Source organism: Triticum aestivum, chromosome 7A (assembly GCF_018294505.1).
Source record: "Triticum aestivum cultivar Chinese Spring chromosome 7A, IWGSC CS RefSeq v2.1, whole genome shotgun sequence".
NCBI classification, from domain to species: Eukaryota; Viridiplantae; Streptophyta; class Magnoliopsida; order Poales; family Poaceae; genus Triticum; species Triticum aestivum.
Window position 1 is genome coordinate 125,807,703 of NC_057812.1, and position 16,351 is coordinate 125,824,053.

At 42.1% G+C, this 16,351-nt stretch overlaps 1 protein-coding gene across 6 annotated transcripts; it reads left to right on the top strand.

The window, feature by feature from the left end:
* Positions 1-374: 374 nt before the first annotated feature.
* LOC123152154 (uncharacterized) lies at positions 375-8,545 on the top strand. Of its 6 annotated transcripts, none has more exons than XM_044571774.1 (11): positions 375-725; positions 1,591-1,634; positions 2,241-2,367; positions 3,009-3,114; positions 3,503-4,047; positions 4,750-5,119; positions 5,451-5,715; positions 5,899-6,003; positions 6,105-6,206; positions 7,379-7,831; positions 7,979-8,545. In XM_044571774.1, exons 1-11 carry the CDS (start codon positions 521-523, stop codon positions 8,318-8,320), a joined length of 2,664 nt encoding a protein of 887 aa, XP_044427709.1. In that variant the 5' UTR covers positions 375-520; the 3' UTR covers positions 8,321-8,545. The 6 variants fall into 6 exon arrangements, with proteins under 6 accessions (XP_044427709.1, XP_044427711.1, XP_044427710.1 ...); XM_044571776.1 differs by having other exon boundaries at positions 2,241-2,355; XM_044571775.1 differs by having other exon boundaries at positions 376-725; positions 6,108-6,206.
* Positions 8,546-16,351: the final 7,806 nt, after the last annotated feature.

The following is a 16,351-nucleotide window of genomic DNA, read 5'->3' on the forward strand; positions in this document are numbered from 1 at the left end:
AATAAAACTCTCTATGCCTCCCATTCCCTCTCTCCAGTTCCACCGAACCAAACAGGCTGTCGGGGCGTTCGCTGCGTTTGCCAGATACCATCACCGTAGAACTATTTCAAAATTTAGCCATGTGTTAGGCTAGTTTGAAATTTTGCCTTTTCATTCACGCGTAGGGGCGGAGTAGACAGTAGACACTGTACGTCATCGGTCCATGCGCCCGCCCGCCGGCCACCGCCACCGCCGTAAAACTCGTGCGCGGAGCCCACCCCTCGCGCAGACCCCCAACGCCTTTTGTTTCCTCCCATTCCATTTTTTATCCCAAATATATCGGTCGCAGGTTTTAACGCCGCACGCCAGCCCAGCCGGCCCCCAACCACCCCCCACCCCCACCCCCGCCCCGACCAAAACCCAGACCCAAACCCAGGGCTGCGCGTCGTTTGATGCGATTCCGGCGGCGATCCAAGGCACCACCCCCAGCGCCCCCGGCGTAGCGTTCGGTGATCCACCCCCTCCCCCTCCCCCGGCGGGCATGGCAGGCGGCGTCGGCGGCCGCGGCGGCGGGCCCCGCGCCTCCTCCGACAGCAAGGCGGCGCGCGCGCCCAACCCGGCGATCGACTCCACCATCAAGTCCATCAAGGAGGTCGTCGGCGGCCACTCCGAGGACGACATCTACGACGCCCTCCGCGAGTCCAACATGGACCCCAACGAGACGGCGCAGAGGCTCCTCAACCAAGGTCCGCCCCCCCTCCCCCCCTCTCCGATCTGCGCGTCTCGATCTCGCCCCACGCGCTGGGAGCTAGGGTTTGGGGCGTCCGCGCGCTCGCACCGCATTGGGTAGGTCCCGCCGCTGCTAGGTTTGTCTGCGGGGCGCGGGGGATTGGGATTCGCCGGCTAGGGTTTTGGAGCTCGTTCGATCTGTCGCGGTTTCAGTGCTGCTGCCCGTGACTTCACGTCTGTTCAGCTGGCTTGTTTGAGTTTCCTAGGTGTATATCGGCGGGTTTGTGTGGACTTGTTTACCCGATTGGAGCAGTGACGAGAGATTTGTGCTTCCTGGTGACTTTGGTAAATCAACCAGTTAATCTTTTAGATGTACAACTGAAACGAGTATAAGATGTTCTAACTTTTTTGTGAATCAGATGTATAGAGACACGTTCTAGTGTGTTTGTTCACTCATTTCTGTCCGTTTGTAGTCCATATTGAAGTATCCAAAACATCTTATATTTGTGAATGAGGGGAGTATGTAATTTTATGATAGTTGATCCCAAAACAAGGCTAATGGTAGCACCTAGTGATGTCTGTTGGCTTGTTTGCTTGATAGTAATAGTAGTAGACATGTCTGTAAGCCAGCAACCATAGTAAATTGCCAGCTACTAGTTGGCTTTTCCTTGAATCCGAGATATTTGTAAGCCAACAACCATAGTAAATTGCATATCTTGGTGCACGTACCTGGTTATTATTTTTTAGGTACATTTAAGTAACGGGGCTATTACTGACGTGTCATCTACTTATATACTTATAGTCGATTTATATACATGTCATGTTACTTTATGGAACCTATTCTATTTGTGGTAGTTACTCTTCTAATGTTTGGACTTGCAGATCCATTTCATGAAGTGAAACGGAAAAGGGACAAGAAAAGAGAGGTATATTTTGCCTTATTTGTAACATTTGAATCTGATGTTTATGGTTTCTACGCCTTAATATGTTTACACCTAAATTCGCCAATTAAGTGAAAGGCTAATGCTCCACATGAGGGGTTAAGTTCGCCAATGTAGTGTAATTGCCTAAGGTGCCAACAAAAATAGAAGCTGCGTTGTGAGACTCTCGGGCTCTAGGCCGAAGCATAAGAGGAGAAACATTAAGGGCCTGTCCATAGTTCCATCCGTATATGACTCGTAGCTGTTGCTGTTGCCCTGCTTCTCTTTTCCCTTCTTGAAGTTTTGTGTCTGATGGTTGAAACTTGAAAAACCTATGGAGTGCTTCATTAACATCATGCATTCTTTAGGCCTATATCTTTGCCCTTTGAATCATTCTTCTATTTTTGTAGCCTTAACACTTAAAATTTTGGGTCGCTACTTGATAGCCTATCTTTGTTCTTTTGACCACACGTAAACATTGACCGCTACTTTAGAATTTTTGTTGCATTCTGCTTTATCCAATGTTTTTTGGGAACTCATTGTTTATGTTTAAAATACATGCATTACTACAGATATTTTTCTTTTGCTGAAGCATCTTTGTTGATTTTTCAGAGTGTTGGTCAGAAGAACCTTGCTGAGACCACAGCACAAGGTGAGCACGGCACTCAACGGACAAAGCCACACACTCAAAGGGTTGAGATCGATCAAAGAAGAGCACACAATCATGGTCAGACATATGGTACCATAGTTGAACCTCATCATTTATATGTTTCTTCATAACATGCGTAAATAAGAGATGTGTTTAATTTACTGCGGACTAATTTTTCCAATCCTTTTTCCGGTGTAAAAGGGAAACTGCTCTTGCATAGTTGTTCCCAAATTGGGATTTTGTTACTTTACTGCATCTTTCTGTCACCGCAAGTGACATTTGCACTCTCAAGATTGCTCTCTGCTGTCTCCTTGTGTACCGATGGAGTTATATTACTGCTGTAGTACTTATCTGAGTTTTCTTCTGGGTGTACCTTGCATTTTAGTCATTTGGTACTTGTACAATCTTTGTTTACTTTGATAATGGTGTCATAACAAAATCCATAATTTTTTTATTGAACTCTATTTTTTCCGCAACCCTTCTTTTGAGGCCCCATTTGGTTCATTTGAAAGTATTGTATTTTTCTGATTGCTGCGAAGGCTTCTATTGCATTTATTTCCTATCTTCAACATTAGAAATACCATTATCATTGAATGGACACCAAATTTCATATATATATTATATATATATATATATTCCGGTTCATTTATACTTGTGGTATTTTAGTTGGTATGATGCATTTGTTCTATACACTAGGTTTTCCATAATTGGTGACACATGGCTCGATGCAGGACCAAGTCGAGAATTTCGGGTAGTGAGGGATAATAGACACGGTGCGGTGGAAAATGGAGCAGAGCAACACAAAGTTTCAACATATATGCAAGCGTCTGATAGGAGGTATAATTGTTTTATATTTCTTTTGAAATCACTCTTATTTCCTGTATTACAATAGCATATATCGGTGCTTGGAGACATGAGCACAGACCAGTCTCTCCGTGGGCATTTCTGCGTGTCTACATTATGGTTTTCAGCATTCATACCACAGCAAACTCATATATTCATTAGTGCACTGTACTAATTTTTCACCAGTTGCTGCCAAGTCTTTATATCTTCACACTTGCATGTTTATGTCATGAATACTGCAGTTGTTTTTTCGAAGTTTTTTTCTTTTGTTATATGTGTGTACATCAATTAATGTACCATTAATTTACTTAGAGACTGAACCGAAACACAGTTAGCTATTTTTCATGCTTGATTCTTACAAGTAAACTACTACTTTGCTTAGTGGAATTTCTCTCTCTAGTGGAGTTGTAGTTCAATCTGATCAAAATCGCCCTCCACCTACAACCTCGGAAGGTCAGATCATGCATCAAAGTGCAAAGAGTAGCTACAACTCTGACATGCATCAGATGAAGAGGGATGCTCAGGGTACTGCTCAGAGGCATGCAAGGCCATATCTGAAGAATTCTCAGAATGAACATCAGTATCCTAATTCTGATCTACATCATGCTTCATCCAATTACAAAGCGGCTGGAGGATTTGTCCGAGCAAATCGACGTGAAGCTGGAGTGGCTAATGCTCCGAGGCAGTATTCTGGTCGTCCAGGTTCACAGTTTCATGGACCAAATGATTCTTATCATGCAAATATTCAAAGGGGGAATTTTGCCTCAGCTGGGCCTTCTGTTCGCCGCCCGTCATTTATGCCTAGAAACACTCAACCCAATCATAGACCTGCAGTAGACACAGTAACTCGTGGCAGATCTGTTGGTAGACCTTTTGGTAACCAAAACCACAGCAGGTATCACCAGGGTCCTGCTAGCAACCAAAAAGGTAATATTCTTGGTGATATAATGTTGTACATTTGGTTGGCAATCTCATGTCTGAAATTTTGTGCTCTGTTGTTTTCTGAATGACGTAATATAGAACAAGTTTTATTCTTTTAAGAATGATGGCGTTTACATGTTAGAGATAAAAGCATTTCTTCTTTTATGCTTTGCTCTCCATCATAGGAGCTTCTTTCTCTTGCTCTATGAGTCTAGCACTGAGATGTGCTGGTTAGGAGAGAAAACACATTAACAAAGTAACTCAGATAAACTTAACACGGTTAGGGTCATCATCTTGTTTGCTTCCTTAGCAAGTCAGAAACAGCATTTGTAAGGAATGGAGTGTACTTTTCTCTTTTCACCAACAAGTTATGTTTATAAGCTCAATAACCAGTAAAAATTAAAATTTGTGCAAATTTACGCGAATAAATAGTACTCCCTCCGTAAACTAATATAAGAGCGTTTAGATCACTACTTTAGTTATCTAAACGCTCTTATCTTAGTTTACAGAGGGAGTAAAAGTTTGTGGTGTACCTCATATCTAGGCTTTACTTTGGAATCACTAGTTCTCTTATCTGTATTTTTTTAAGGAAGCTATGTGGTATTTTTCTTTATTTGTCTTTTTGTCACAAATGTTCTTTAGGTTTACAAGCTTAAAAATGAAATGCTAAGGTATGCTTTACTCCTTTTGTTTTCTTTCTTTCTGCAGTCATACAACCAGCTAAGGAATGGAAGCCAAAATCGACAAATAAGTCTTGCACCAACGACGCTGATAACAGTGGGACAAATGCAACATCTCCTTTAGATAGCAAAGCTGAAAATGCTAATGTGCTGGATGTGAACAGCTCGTGTGACAAAAGTTCTCATGCTAACGTGCATGAGATGGAGCATGTGATTATCCCAGAGCATCTCCGTGTGCCAGAGTATGAGCAGACAAGATTAAGATTCGGCAGTTTCACTCCTGGGTTTGATTCGCCTGAGCATGAGCAGACAAGAATAAGATTCGGCAGTTTCTCTCCTGGGTTTGATTCAGACCAATTACCGACTTCAGCTTCTCCAGAACTGGAACAACCAGAACAGTTAGGTGAACCTTTGCCAATTATAAGAATTGATGATACTTGACAATATGAATGAAATTTTACTTACAAATAATTACCGTCTATCTGTCCCCTGAAAAGCACTTGATTATTGAATTTTCATTAAAAAGTAATAGCGTAGTGGTAGGAAGCCTGTATAGCTGATAGAGCCAGCTTCTTCTGATAGACCTAATAACTTTAGGGCTTCATATTCTTAGATGATCTCACCTCAGGATGGTTTTGTAACTTTTTGCACGGTAATGATAGTAATGCTCTAGTTCTTTTGGAATTGATAATTGTAGGCTGATTCTGATTATGCTTCTTGTGTGTGTAGTGTACAAGAACCTGTTCAACTGGTTGTCCAAGAGGATGAGTTTGATACTGAACATGACGAAGTGGATGAGCAAGTTGGATCACAACTCACTACTATATCCACATCGGCAGCAGAGAGTTCTTTACAACCATCTGAGGATAGTGAACAGATGAATGGTCAAGAAGTTGAGGATGATGACGGACTGGGCTTAGTTCAGAGTGATACTCCACTTGGTGCAGCAGATGACCATAATATTCAAAGCACCTCTGGTTTGACTGCCTTTTCTGTAAGTCAATTGTGAAGTGTCCTTTGTTTTCTGAGATGATTTTTGGTTCACTGATGCTGAGATGATTGAACTTACTTTTCATCTGCCATTTGTTTTCTGAGGTTATTTATTAGACAGGAAATTCTGCTGCATTATTAAGACAAGTCGTTGAATTAAAATGATAATTGTGTCATTTTTTTCCAGGCATATGGTCATGAGGATCCTAATATGCATCCCAATAATGAGGCACAGTTATACGGGCTGGTTGAGCCTAATGTGCACCAACAAGTGTTGGCTTCATCTTCTCAGGTAGATGTTCCATTGAAGTTTATCTTGGGTCTCCCGTGTGGATAAAATATGAAACAAATGCCATACCTACTATATACTGACACCCCCTCCCTCTCTGTAAGCAGGGGTATACTTCGGTGAATCCAGGAGCAGATAATGCTGTGCAAGTATTCAGAATGCCAGAACCCAGTGTTCATTCACAAGTTCTCCCTTCTGCATCTGAGGTAGAGACTCACCTTGCTATCAATTGGGGTTAACTAACTGAGATTTTCCAACGTACCTTTTACTGCACTAGCTTTCAAGGACCATTACTTGTTATATCCAAGGCTGGGTGCAGGCTCCAGCAGAGGGAACCTAGCAGTTCGACTCCTATTTCTCCCCCGTGAAGTTTTGACTTACCATCGTGCTGATTAGGGCTGGGCTGGCTAAATAAATCCATATTAACAATTCCACTCTGATCTGCTCTCTCATCTAATAATCTCGGATAGTTCTTTAGACTGTAAAGCTAGACTGAGTTAACTACTTGAGCCAGCATCCTGTAGTTTGGCGCACTGTGTTAGGACCAGCACTGTCAAAGGCTCAAAAAGCTCTCACTTAGGCGCCGAGTTGCAAAAACACTCACATATGGGCTTATAAAAGCTCAAAAGGCCTAGGTGCAAAGATGAGGCCCAGCAAGGTAAAGGCGCCTCATGCTGCAGGAAGAGCGAAGTAGCACCAGCAGATCTGGAACATTGGGGGCGGGATAGCCAACCGCCTCACCCTTGTTTCTCCCTCGTGTTCTTGTTAGGTACTCCCTCCATTCACAAATATGAGATGTTTTGGATATTTCAGTATGGACTACGTACGGACTGACATGAGTGAACAAACACACTAAAACGTGCATATACATCTGATTCAGAAAAAAGTTAGAACATCTTAAATTTGTGAACGGGGAGGGAGTATGGTTTGGTGGCTGTGCTTCAGGGATGGGAAGAAAATATAACTAACCCGCTGATTTTTCTCCCCTATCATGGGCCAAGCAAGCCAAGCAACCAAGGTTCTTACATGAGCGTGTTGTTCTTCTATATTGTTGCCTACTGTTTGTCATGTGGCGGAGTTTTTCTCGCACCTTAGGGTTATGTGTGGGCTTTTGTGCCCTTTGCTTTCTACTGCCTTCATTCAGACTTATCAAAGCAAAACTCTTGTATACTTGACTTGAGATAGGAGTGAGAAGCTTAGCTTGGTTTAGTACTTAATTTTGTCCTGGGCGGACAAACAAGATTGCGAGCTTGAGATTTTGCCACCTTTACTTTTTCCTGAAATGAAATTTCTTCAACTTCACTAACCTGTGGCAAATTATGTCTTGATCGCAAGTACCATCATCTCATGGTATCTTTCATCTGTTGTGCTTTTGCAGGCCCTAAGTTCACAGCTTGCGAGCAGCAGCCCTATTGCAATGTCTACACAACAGCAACATATGTCCCAGCAACAACAAGCAGCGCAGATGTACCCTCCAATGCACGTGCAGCATTATCCGAATTTCATGCCATATCGACATCCTCTCTATTCTCCAGTTTATGTCCCACCCATGGCCATGCCAAACTATTCAGCAAATGTCCCTTATCCGGCAAATGGAAATAATTATCTTCAGATGGCCGGTGGGGGTTCACATTTAACTGCAGGCCAAGTGAAGTATGGAGTTTCACAATATAAACCAGTCCCAGCTGGTAACCCTTCTGGTTATGGAAATTACACTCATCCAGCTGGTTATACAATTAGTTCTCCTGGTGTTATTGGAGCTGGAGTTGGTGTTGACGATGTCAATAGGATGAAGTACAAGGATAACAACATTTATGCGCCAACCCCACAGGTACAAATCGTGGATGTCAAGTCTGAAATTTATATGGATTAAACTTATTTTCTGCTTGTTACAACATTCTACCTGTATTCAGGGAGTTTACTCTCAAAATTTCCGTACGGGGCCTCCTTGATTTGATAATTTTGGTATCTTTTACAGGTAGAGACATCTGATATCTGGATTCAGAATAGAGAGATCCCAACTTTGCAGTGCCCCCCATATTACAACTTATCAGGTCAAGCAACACCTGGTGCCTATATGCCAAATCCTGGGAATGCATCTTTCAGTGCTACAGCTCAATCCTCTCATGCACAATTCCCTGGCATGTACCATCCGCAGCAGCCTCCCTCAATTGTAAGTCCACATCCCATGGTGCATCAACAGGTCCCATCTGCCATTGGTCCCAATGTTGGAGTTGGTGTAGCTGCACCAGGTCCCCAAGTGGGGGCATATCAACAACAGCAGCTTGGTCATATGAATTGGAGACAGCCCAACTTTTAAAGATGGTTTCTTAATTATCTGTAATTAGGGGGGTCACAAGAGCCTTTAATGTAACAACAATTGGCTCCTTTTAACAGGAACCACCTCTGTTTTCTAGTGCAGCTCTGTCTGATCTATTTAAGGTTTAACAAGTTTTTGTTAGCTTTTCTTTTCTCCCTTGTGAAATCAGTATTCCTTGTGAACTGCTTTTCTTTGCTCCCATGTGAAATCAGTAGCCCGTGTGAACTGCTATGGTATCATGTAGATTGCGAGCTAAACATTGAGCTAGGTTCTTGCAAGAGCGCATGTGTTTGGTTGGCTCAGCGTGTTCCTGTTTGGTCTTTTCTCAATCATCAATTATGCATGTGTATTGGGCTGGGAATTTTGCAGCCTGTGCATTGTTATGGTCTGTTATTGCATGGTACTCCCTCTATAAAGAAATGTAAGAGCGTTTAGATCAGTAAGGAGGGAGTACTATATTAGCAGATCTTCTGAATCATGAATAATCAGGTGATCTGTCTTTAATTTCTTTGAGCGAAGCAATGAATTTCTAATTTCCTCGTATCCTGGACAAAACATTTTTACGTACAAATATTTAGAGTTGTACTACGGGACACAGGTTTTTCTATCTTCTAAGAACCGTTGGAGTTAAAGCTGGATTCTATGCGAGTTAAAGATGTCCTCTAGTTAGCTTGCTCTTTATTATCAAATAATTTCGAAAATACACTTGGCAAAATTTCGAAAAAGACTTTCATGTCTAGTACTGATGAACAAAAGTGACGAAGTAAAACAGTTTAACTTGCCAATTGTGTAGAAAAACAAAATGTGATTATCTAATGTTGTAAATAACGCTACTGTGTTTTATTCATTATTTTTGCAGTATGGTTTATTCTAACATGTACATGTTCAATTTACGTTTTGAATTTCACTCCTCATTTTGTCCTGTATAAATATACGTATTTAGGATGTATAAGATCATCAATCTTTTTTTTTCATCTTACTGCGTAAATGTAAGTGTACATATGTATCGACTTGCATGGATCAAAGAGGAGTGGCTTGTATGCTCGCTGTACTGTCGGCTTGTGGGCCCAAAAACTTTGATCATGTCTAAAATTCTTCCGAGTTGACAAAGTGGACCCATATAAAAGGCTTATTCATCGTCACATGTGTCCAAAAGACGAGCTGACCGGTCACAAACAATATCGCGGTTCGGTTTATATGTTTGAAGGTAGTGGAATCTATTGTAGCCGAGCCAACAAATGCATAAAGGATATGCTTTTAAATACAATATTCCAAATCAAAGTGTTACTGAATATATCTTGACTATGATTAATTTTCTTTTGAGTGATATAATGTGAGGTGTGCAAGTTTTTTTTAATTACACATTTTTATGCGGAGTACTGACCAAACCAAGAAGAAAAATGATGCATCAATGCATAACTATTGCAAATGATAATGTTTTTACCAACTACCCCCTCCGTTCTATAATATAAAAATGATTTTCAATCTATTTAGCAGCATTCTTATATTATGGGATGAAGGGAGTACAAAGCAAACTTTTTTATACAGACTGCACATCAAATCAAGGAAAAAGTTAGACGCGTTTAATGCGGGTTGAGCTGAATAATGCTAATTCACGGCAAAGTGGAAAGTTTTGGGATGGGAGTTGATAGTTGAACCAATAATATGGAAGACATATTTGGTGGCGGAGAAAGTAGTAAACATGAAAAGCGGTAGTTCCAAGACAAACCACTTAGTCCATATTCAGGGTTTTTGATTTGGTTTGAAGATAAATATCTCTTTGTTTAGTTGCACTCAAAAGGTGACAGCTTGCATTCTAGAAACCCCGACCAACTTTATAGCTCTCAACCATGATATTTAAGAAAACTAAATAAACACACACGACAATGTGTATTTGCAATCTATTAAGAGACTTTAGTTAAGTCGGTAAATATTTACGATTTGGTATGTTCTACTTCTTCCATCTCAAAATAATTGTCTCAACCTTAGTATAACTTCATACTAAAGTTTATACAAAGTTAAGACACTTATTTTGGGACAGAGGGAGTATTTTCTAAGATCTAGCATAATTGGATGAAAAAGAGACACTTAGTATCTCAAAAATAACTAACTACGTCACAGTCGTTCTGATATATCTTTAAAATTTATCAAAATTGGCTTTTCCCAACCGATGTTAAAATTACATAATAAAAATGTTATATCTTCACATTTAGTTATATTGTTAAGTACTCTCTCAATTTGAAAATACTTGTCGGAGAAATGGATGTATCTAGATGTATTTTTGTTCTATATACATTCATTTTTATCTATTTAGTTGCTAGGTATAATAGAAAAGCATATAGGTTAAGTTCGCATGTTGAAAATATAATTATAATTATAGTAACATAAAAGTAAAATAGTTTAATCTAAATAAAAGCGAGCGTTGGAGACGATTGGTTTCAACGGTCATCATTCGCTTTGCACAACGTCGGATGCCGATGCACCTGCAATGAATCAACTCGTTCATTCGCCACTGTTAGTTACATCACAAGTTACTCATAAAAAATCGAGCCCTGACTATCAAAAAACAAAAAACATTTCTGAAAAAAAGATGAATAAGGGCATATATAGGCCTGGGCGTTCGGTTAGACCGAAAAATTTGTTTCAGTACTTCGGTTTATACAGAAATTTGGTTTCATGTTTTTTCCTGACCGATCGATCTTCAGAAAAATCAATGACTAAGACTTTGGTGAACCTATAATTCTGTTCGGTCCTCGGTTATTACCGAAGGGACCCGATATTTTTGTTGGGATGAAGAATCGGGAATCAAATCTTGGCCAAGAAAATAGGGAGAGGAGAACAAGAATTAATTGATCCATCTGTATCATACAGCAGCGGGTGCATCATCGGAAGCGGGCAGCCGTCCATGAAGGAGTGTTGGCCGTGAACCCATGACCGCGTGGGAGTGATGGATGTCCTCGGCCATCACCTATCGCGAGGGAGCCATGGGCGCCGCCGGCAGCCACCACGCGGGACGCATGGGTGCACGCACGCAGCCGGCCGCTGCTGGTTTGTGCGAGGTTGGGAAACTAGAGGTGGCGGCGCTGCGTGGAGTGGCCTGTAGATGAGTGGAGGAAGGCAAAGCCTTTAGCGGATCCAGGATAAGATGCGGGGACTGTGTGTGTGGTTGAGGAAAACGCCCATCGTCTAGTTTTTTAGCTTGAAGTGCTTCGTTACATGTTAAAGTAGATGGACTATTGGGCTTAATGAGTGGAATATTGCTTTTGCCCCCTCCCCCCACACCCCGTGGCCCCCGCGTCGTCTGCTTCGGGCGACTCGGGCGGAGACTAGGGTTTCCCGTCGCGCCGCCGCTCCCTCACCCTTCCTCCCTCGCCGCCACCTGAGAAAGCCGCTGGATCCGCTCGCGCGGCCGCCCGTGATGGTGGCAGCGAGGCCTCGGTCGCTCCTTTCCTCGAGGAGGACCTCGGATCTGGGGCGGCGACCCTTCTTGGCGAGGCGGCGGCGCCTTCTCGGCCGGCGTCATTCGTGGGTGTGCTCTGGCCGGCAGCCTCGACCACGCGGGTGGTGAGACGTCGGCGGGTGGCGGTGGCGCGGATGTCTTCCCCTCCTCGTCAGATCTGAGGTTGGCTCCTTCCCCCTGTCTCCCTCGTCGCCGCCGCTTCTCGCCAGCCTCCCTCTGAGCGCCGGTATGATGTGGGTGGGTGACCGATGGTCTGGTTTTGGGCCGCGGGAAACCGTTGGCCGGCTTGGCCGGCCTGGCAGCAGCGACGTCCCTGATGCCGTCTCCTCCTTTGAGGTGCTGCAGAGGCCTTCCCCTTTCCACCCGTGTTTCCTTCTCCCGGGTGAAAGCCAAAAATCCGGCTTGGATTGGGTGGCGACGAAGCACTGTGCGTCGTGTCTTCCTTGGGGGCGCTGCCTGGGGAGGGTTGCGTTCAGGTGAGGGGTTCAAAAGTCAGAGCATGGGTGGCTTGGGTGGTCCGGTGACGGCGGTGTCACGAGGTTCGGCATGGCTAGGCGTCCCCGTCGGCTGCCTGGCAATGCTCCTCGGTGGCCTGTCGGTTTACTTGCTGCCTTTGCTGCCTTTCTTCAGTAGCTGCACCTGGTGGTTTTCCTGCAGCTTTCAGGCGTTCTAGGTTGGGGCGACGCGGCAGTCGCGGAGTGCTCGATTGTTCAAGTGGTGATGTGTTGCGGCTGCTCTAGGTACCGAAGCTGGCACATCCCCTGCTCTACGGTGAGCGTCTCTCAAGTCCGCCGGTACGGCGCCTTGCGAGCCATGGCGAGAGGGAAGGGTCCCTCTGCGGCGAGAGAGACGGCGGATGTGTGTTGTCTTTCTACTTGGGCGTTGGTCGGGCTCACTTACCACACTCTGTTGCAAGCAGGTCTTCATCGTGCTCGTGTGTGCCCCATCCCTAGATGGCTGTTTGGCTGTAGTTTTCGGCTAGGACTAGCTTCGTGCTTTGTTTTCCTTATTCTTTTTGAGCTTGTGCGACCTATTGAGTTGTAAGCCTCCTAGAGTGTCCCGTTGCATCGTTTGGTCATGGGGGTTTGTGTGTATTTGTATTTTCTAGCCAGTTGATGACTTTATTAATTCAAAGCAGGGCTCTTCGCGAGCTTTCGTTTAAAAAAACTATTAGGCTTAATTAGTATGGCCTTAATACAGTACTACTATTTTGGTTAGTTCGGGAGATTCGGTCAACAACATTCAACGAGCGAATTCATCGATGTAATATCGGTTTCTCACGTTCGCTAACCCAGACAACAACCGAACCTTTGGTCCTCGGTTTTTTCGGCTTTGGTCTCAGTTTTTTTTGGCTCCGGTCTTTGGTTCTTAGTTTTTCTGCCTAGCCTTGGTCATATAAGGCTGGTCACAATGGACAGGAACTTAGGAGTAACATCACACACTCCAATGCAATTTTGTTTATGTGGCACATATTTAATGGAGAGAGCTTCTTGTGGTAACTGGCTAAGTTACCGGAACATCACACACTTCAAGAAACAATGAGTCTATATCCTAATAAATACATCGTTGCATAACACTACATACATGTTCCTACCCATTATAAAGATAGTAACATAGTCGAGAGAAGTGTGTAGGTTACTAGCTTATGTTCCTGCCCATTGTGACCAGTCTAAATGTACTTTGTGATACGCGGAGTAGTGATGGCGTTTGAGAGTGGGACCACTGCCTTGTCGACGCCGCTGCAGAGGAGGTGGACCGCCACAACATCGCCTTATTGTGCTCGCTTTTCTTCCTCCCAAAACCAACTCCTCGTGACGAGATAATTTAATCCCGGGTCAAATGGAGAGGTTTTAACAGGGATGCACGGGTACACTCATCTACGACGAATCTTATTTCCCGAACAGATCGCGGAATAGCCAGGTACCACGTACCCCCAGAAACGCTCGTGCAGTATATGACAGACCCATATTCTGTTTATAGTGAGCTTTTATACAATGGATATTGAGAAGGTTCTAGAATATTCTGTGAACCATTTGTTTCTTCTGTTTTTTAGTTTTTAATTATCTTTTCTATCACCTTTCTTGTGTTCTACTTTTTATTTTATCAACATTTTTATTTTTTGAACAATTTTTGAAACATGTTTTTTTGAAATTTGCGAATTTTCAAATGCATGATTTTTGAAATATCGGAGCTTTTTTTGAAATACATTTTTTTTAAATTCATGATTTTTTTAAATCCAGAACATTCATTGAAATGTGGGAACAGCATTCAAATTCATGAGTATTTTTTAAAATATGGGGACATTTTATGGAATTCAGAAACAATTTCCAAATTTATGAACATTTTGTGAAATGCAGGAACAATTTATTTAATTCGCATTTTTGTTGAAATTAGAATAATTTATATAGTAAATAAGTAACGATTTCCAAATTCATGTACATTTTTATAAATTCAGAAACGATTTTCATATTCTTTAACATATTTTAATATTCCATTTTTTGAATTCTAAGAACATTTTTTAATTGTGAAGGCTTTTTCAGGTTAAGTTTTTTTTTTAGAATTTCAACTTAAAAAAAGTAATGCGAGTTTGCTCGCTTTCTCGTACAGGAAAGGTGGATCTTATTTGCCGTGAGCATCAAACTGTTACGGCTTTGCTGAAACGTTGCGAGCGACAGACGCGACACGGGCCGGCGCACTTCAAAGTGAGCAACGTTTAGCGAACCACCCGAACCAGTTTTTACCTTTTTTTTTTATCTTTTACTGTTTTTTATCTAGTTTTTTTTCATATATTTAGTTTGATTTTTGTTTTTCTTCTAATTTGTTCCATTTTTCTTCATAAATTCAAAAAAAAAATCCAAGTCAATCATAATTTCATCTCTTATTTTTGGCAAAATGTTCTAAATCCAAATTGTGTTCATGTTTTTAAAAATTGTTACGTTTTCAGATTTTGATCTCGTTTAAAAAAATAGTGTTTTGAAATAAATGTCACCGTACATTGAAGACAATATTAACTATGTATGAACAAATGTTCATCATGTTTAGAACAATTGTTCAGTGTGCATTTGAAAAGGAGTTCACCGTATTTTTCAAAAAAATTCATTGTGTATTTGAATAATGTTCATCGTGTACTTAGAAAATTTTCAATGTCTATTTCAAATTCACTTTTTTTTAACTTTTTCGCATTTCAGAAAAATTGTTCGGAATTTGACATTTGTTCACAGTTTGAAAAATGATCAAATTCAAAACTGTTCACGTTTTACAATTTTCTTCGAACTTGATACCTGTTCATGAGTTATTATTTGCAATTTTTAAAGACATTTATTAACCATTTTCTAAGAAATGGTCATAAAAATCTGATTTTTTTGTATTAGCGGCTGCAGTTTGTTCTTAAATGTTCGCACAACCTACGGATTTTTTACACTCAAAAGCTCAAGTGCTAAGGAACACTGGGTCTCCGACGCATTTTTGAGGGATTTTAGCAGTCGCACAAGACAGCTCGCTATCGGGCACTGAATGGGCCGACCTGTTAGGATCCTGTTACGCGTAAGCGCTGGCAGTGGGACGCACTTGAGCGTCGGGACCTCCTATATGTACACGTAAGAGAGCAACTAGTTAACGATCGCTCCTTCGGGAGCCTCTAACGATCATTTGGAGGGAGGGGCAAGAGTGTGTCACTTGGCACGTTTTAAGCCGCTGCCGCATGTCGCGCTCTGGGCGTTTCTATGGATTTTTTCCAGATGTTTTCGGCATTTTAGACGGGTTTTCTTTTTTTTTTGTTTTTCATCGGTCTTTCTTAGCTTTTGGACGAGAAAAGTTTTAAAAAAAAATTTGCGAGAAAAAAACCGTTTTGCTTTTTGTTGCGCGAGAGGCACGATTTTGCTTCCACAGGAGACACTGTTTTGCTTTCGCGAGAGGCATGACCGTGCTTCTCTGAAACGAAAAAAACACATTTTCCCTTCCGGAAGAGGCATAGTTTTGCTTTCACGAGAGGCACGGCCTTGCCTCTCGGAAACCGAAAAAAGGCATTTTGTTTTTTCCCTTTTGCGACATGGCTGTGCCTCTTGAAATGAAAAAAAATCATGTTTTTTTTCTTCCACGAGAAGCACGACCACGCCTCTTGAAAAGGAAAAAAAATGAGTTTTTTTTCTTCTTTCCACTAGAGGCATGATTTTGATTCCGTGAAAGGCACGATTTTGTTTTTGCGAGAGGCATGGTCGTGTCTCTTTCGAAAAGGGAAAAAATGCTTCCTGTTCGGTTTTTTTATCCGTTTTTTTATGAAAAAAAGTTTGTCTAAACCTATTAACAGGGATCTAGTTTTGAAGATCTCGACGCCAGAAATCCAATGATGAAAACGGTCCAAAAATTGAACGCACGGTTTAAGAGATATAACGTTTAAAAAAATGAATCTATGAAAAGGGGAAAGCTCACTTTTCAGTGCGCCACTTGTCGCATCCTGAAGGGTGAGAGTGATGTTTGGAAGGAGTACTTCTTTGATTTCGGGGCTAAAAAAGAAAACTGCGATATCTATTTGGGCCGTGGTCGTGCCTAGCCCAGTAAAGCTGACGCCTCCA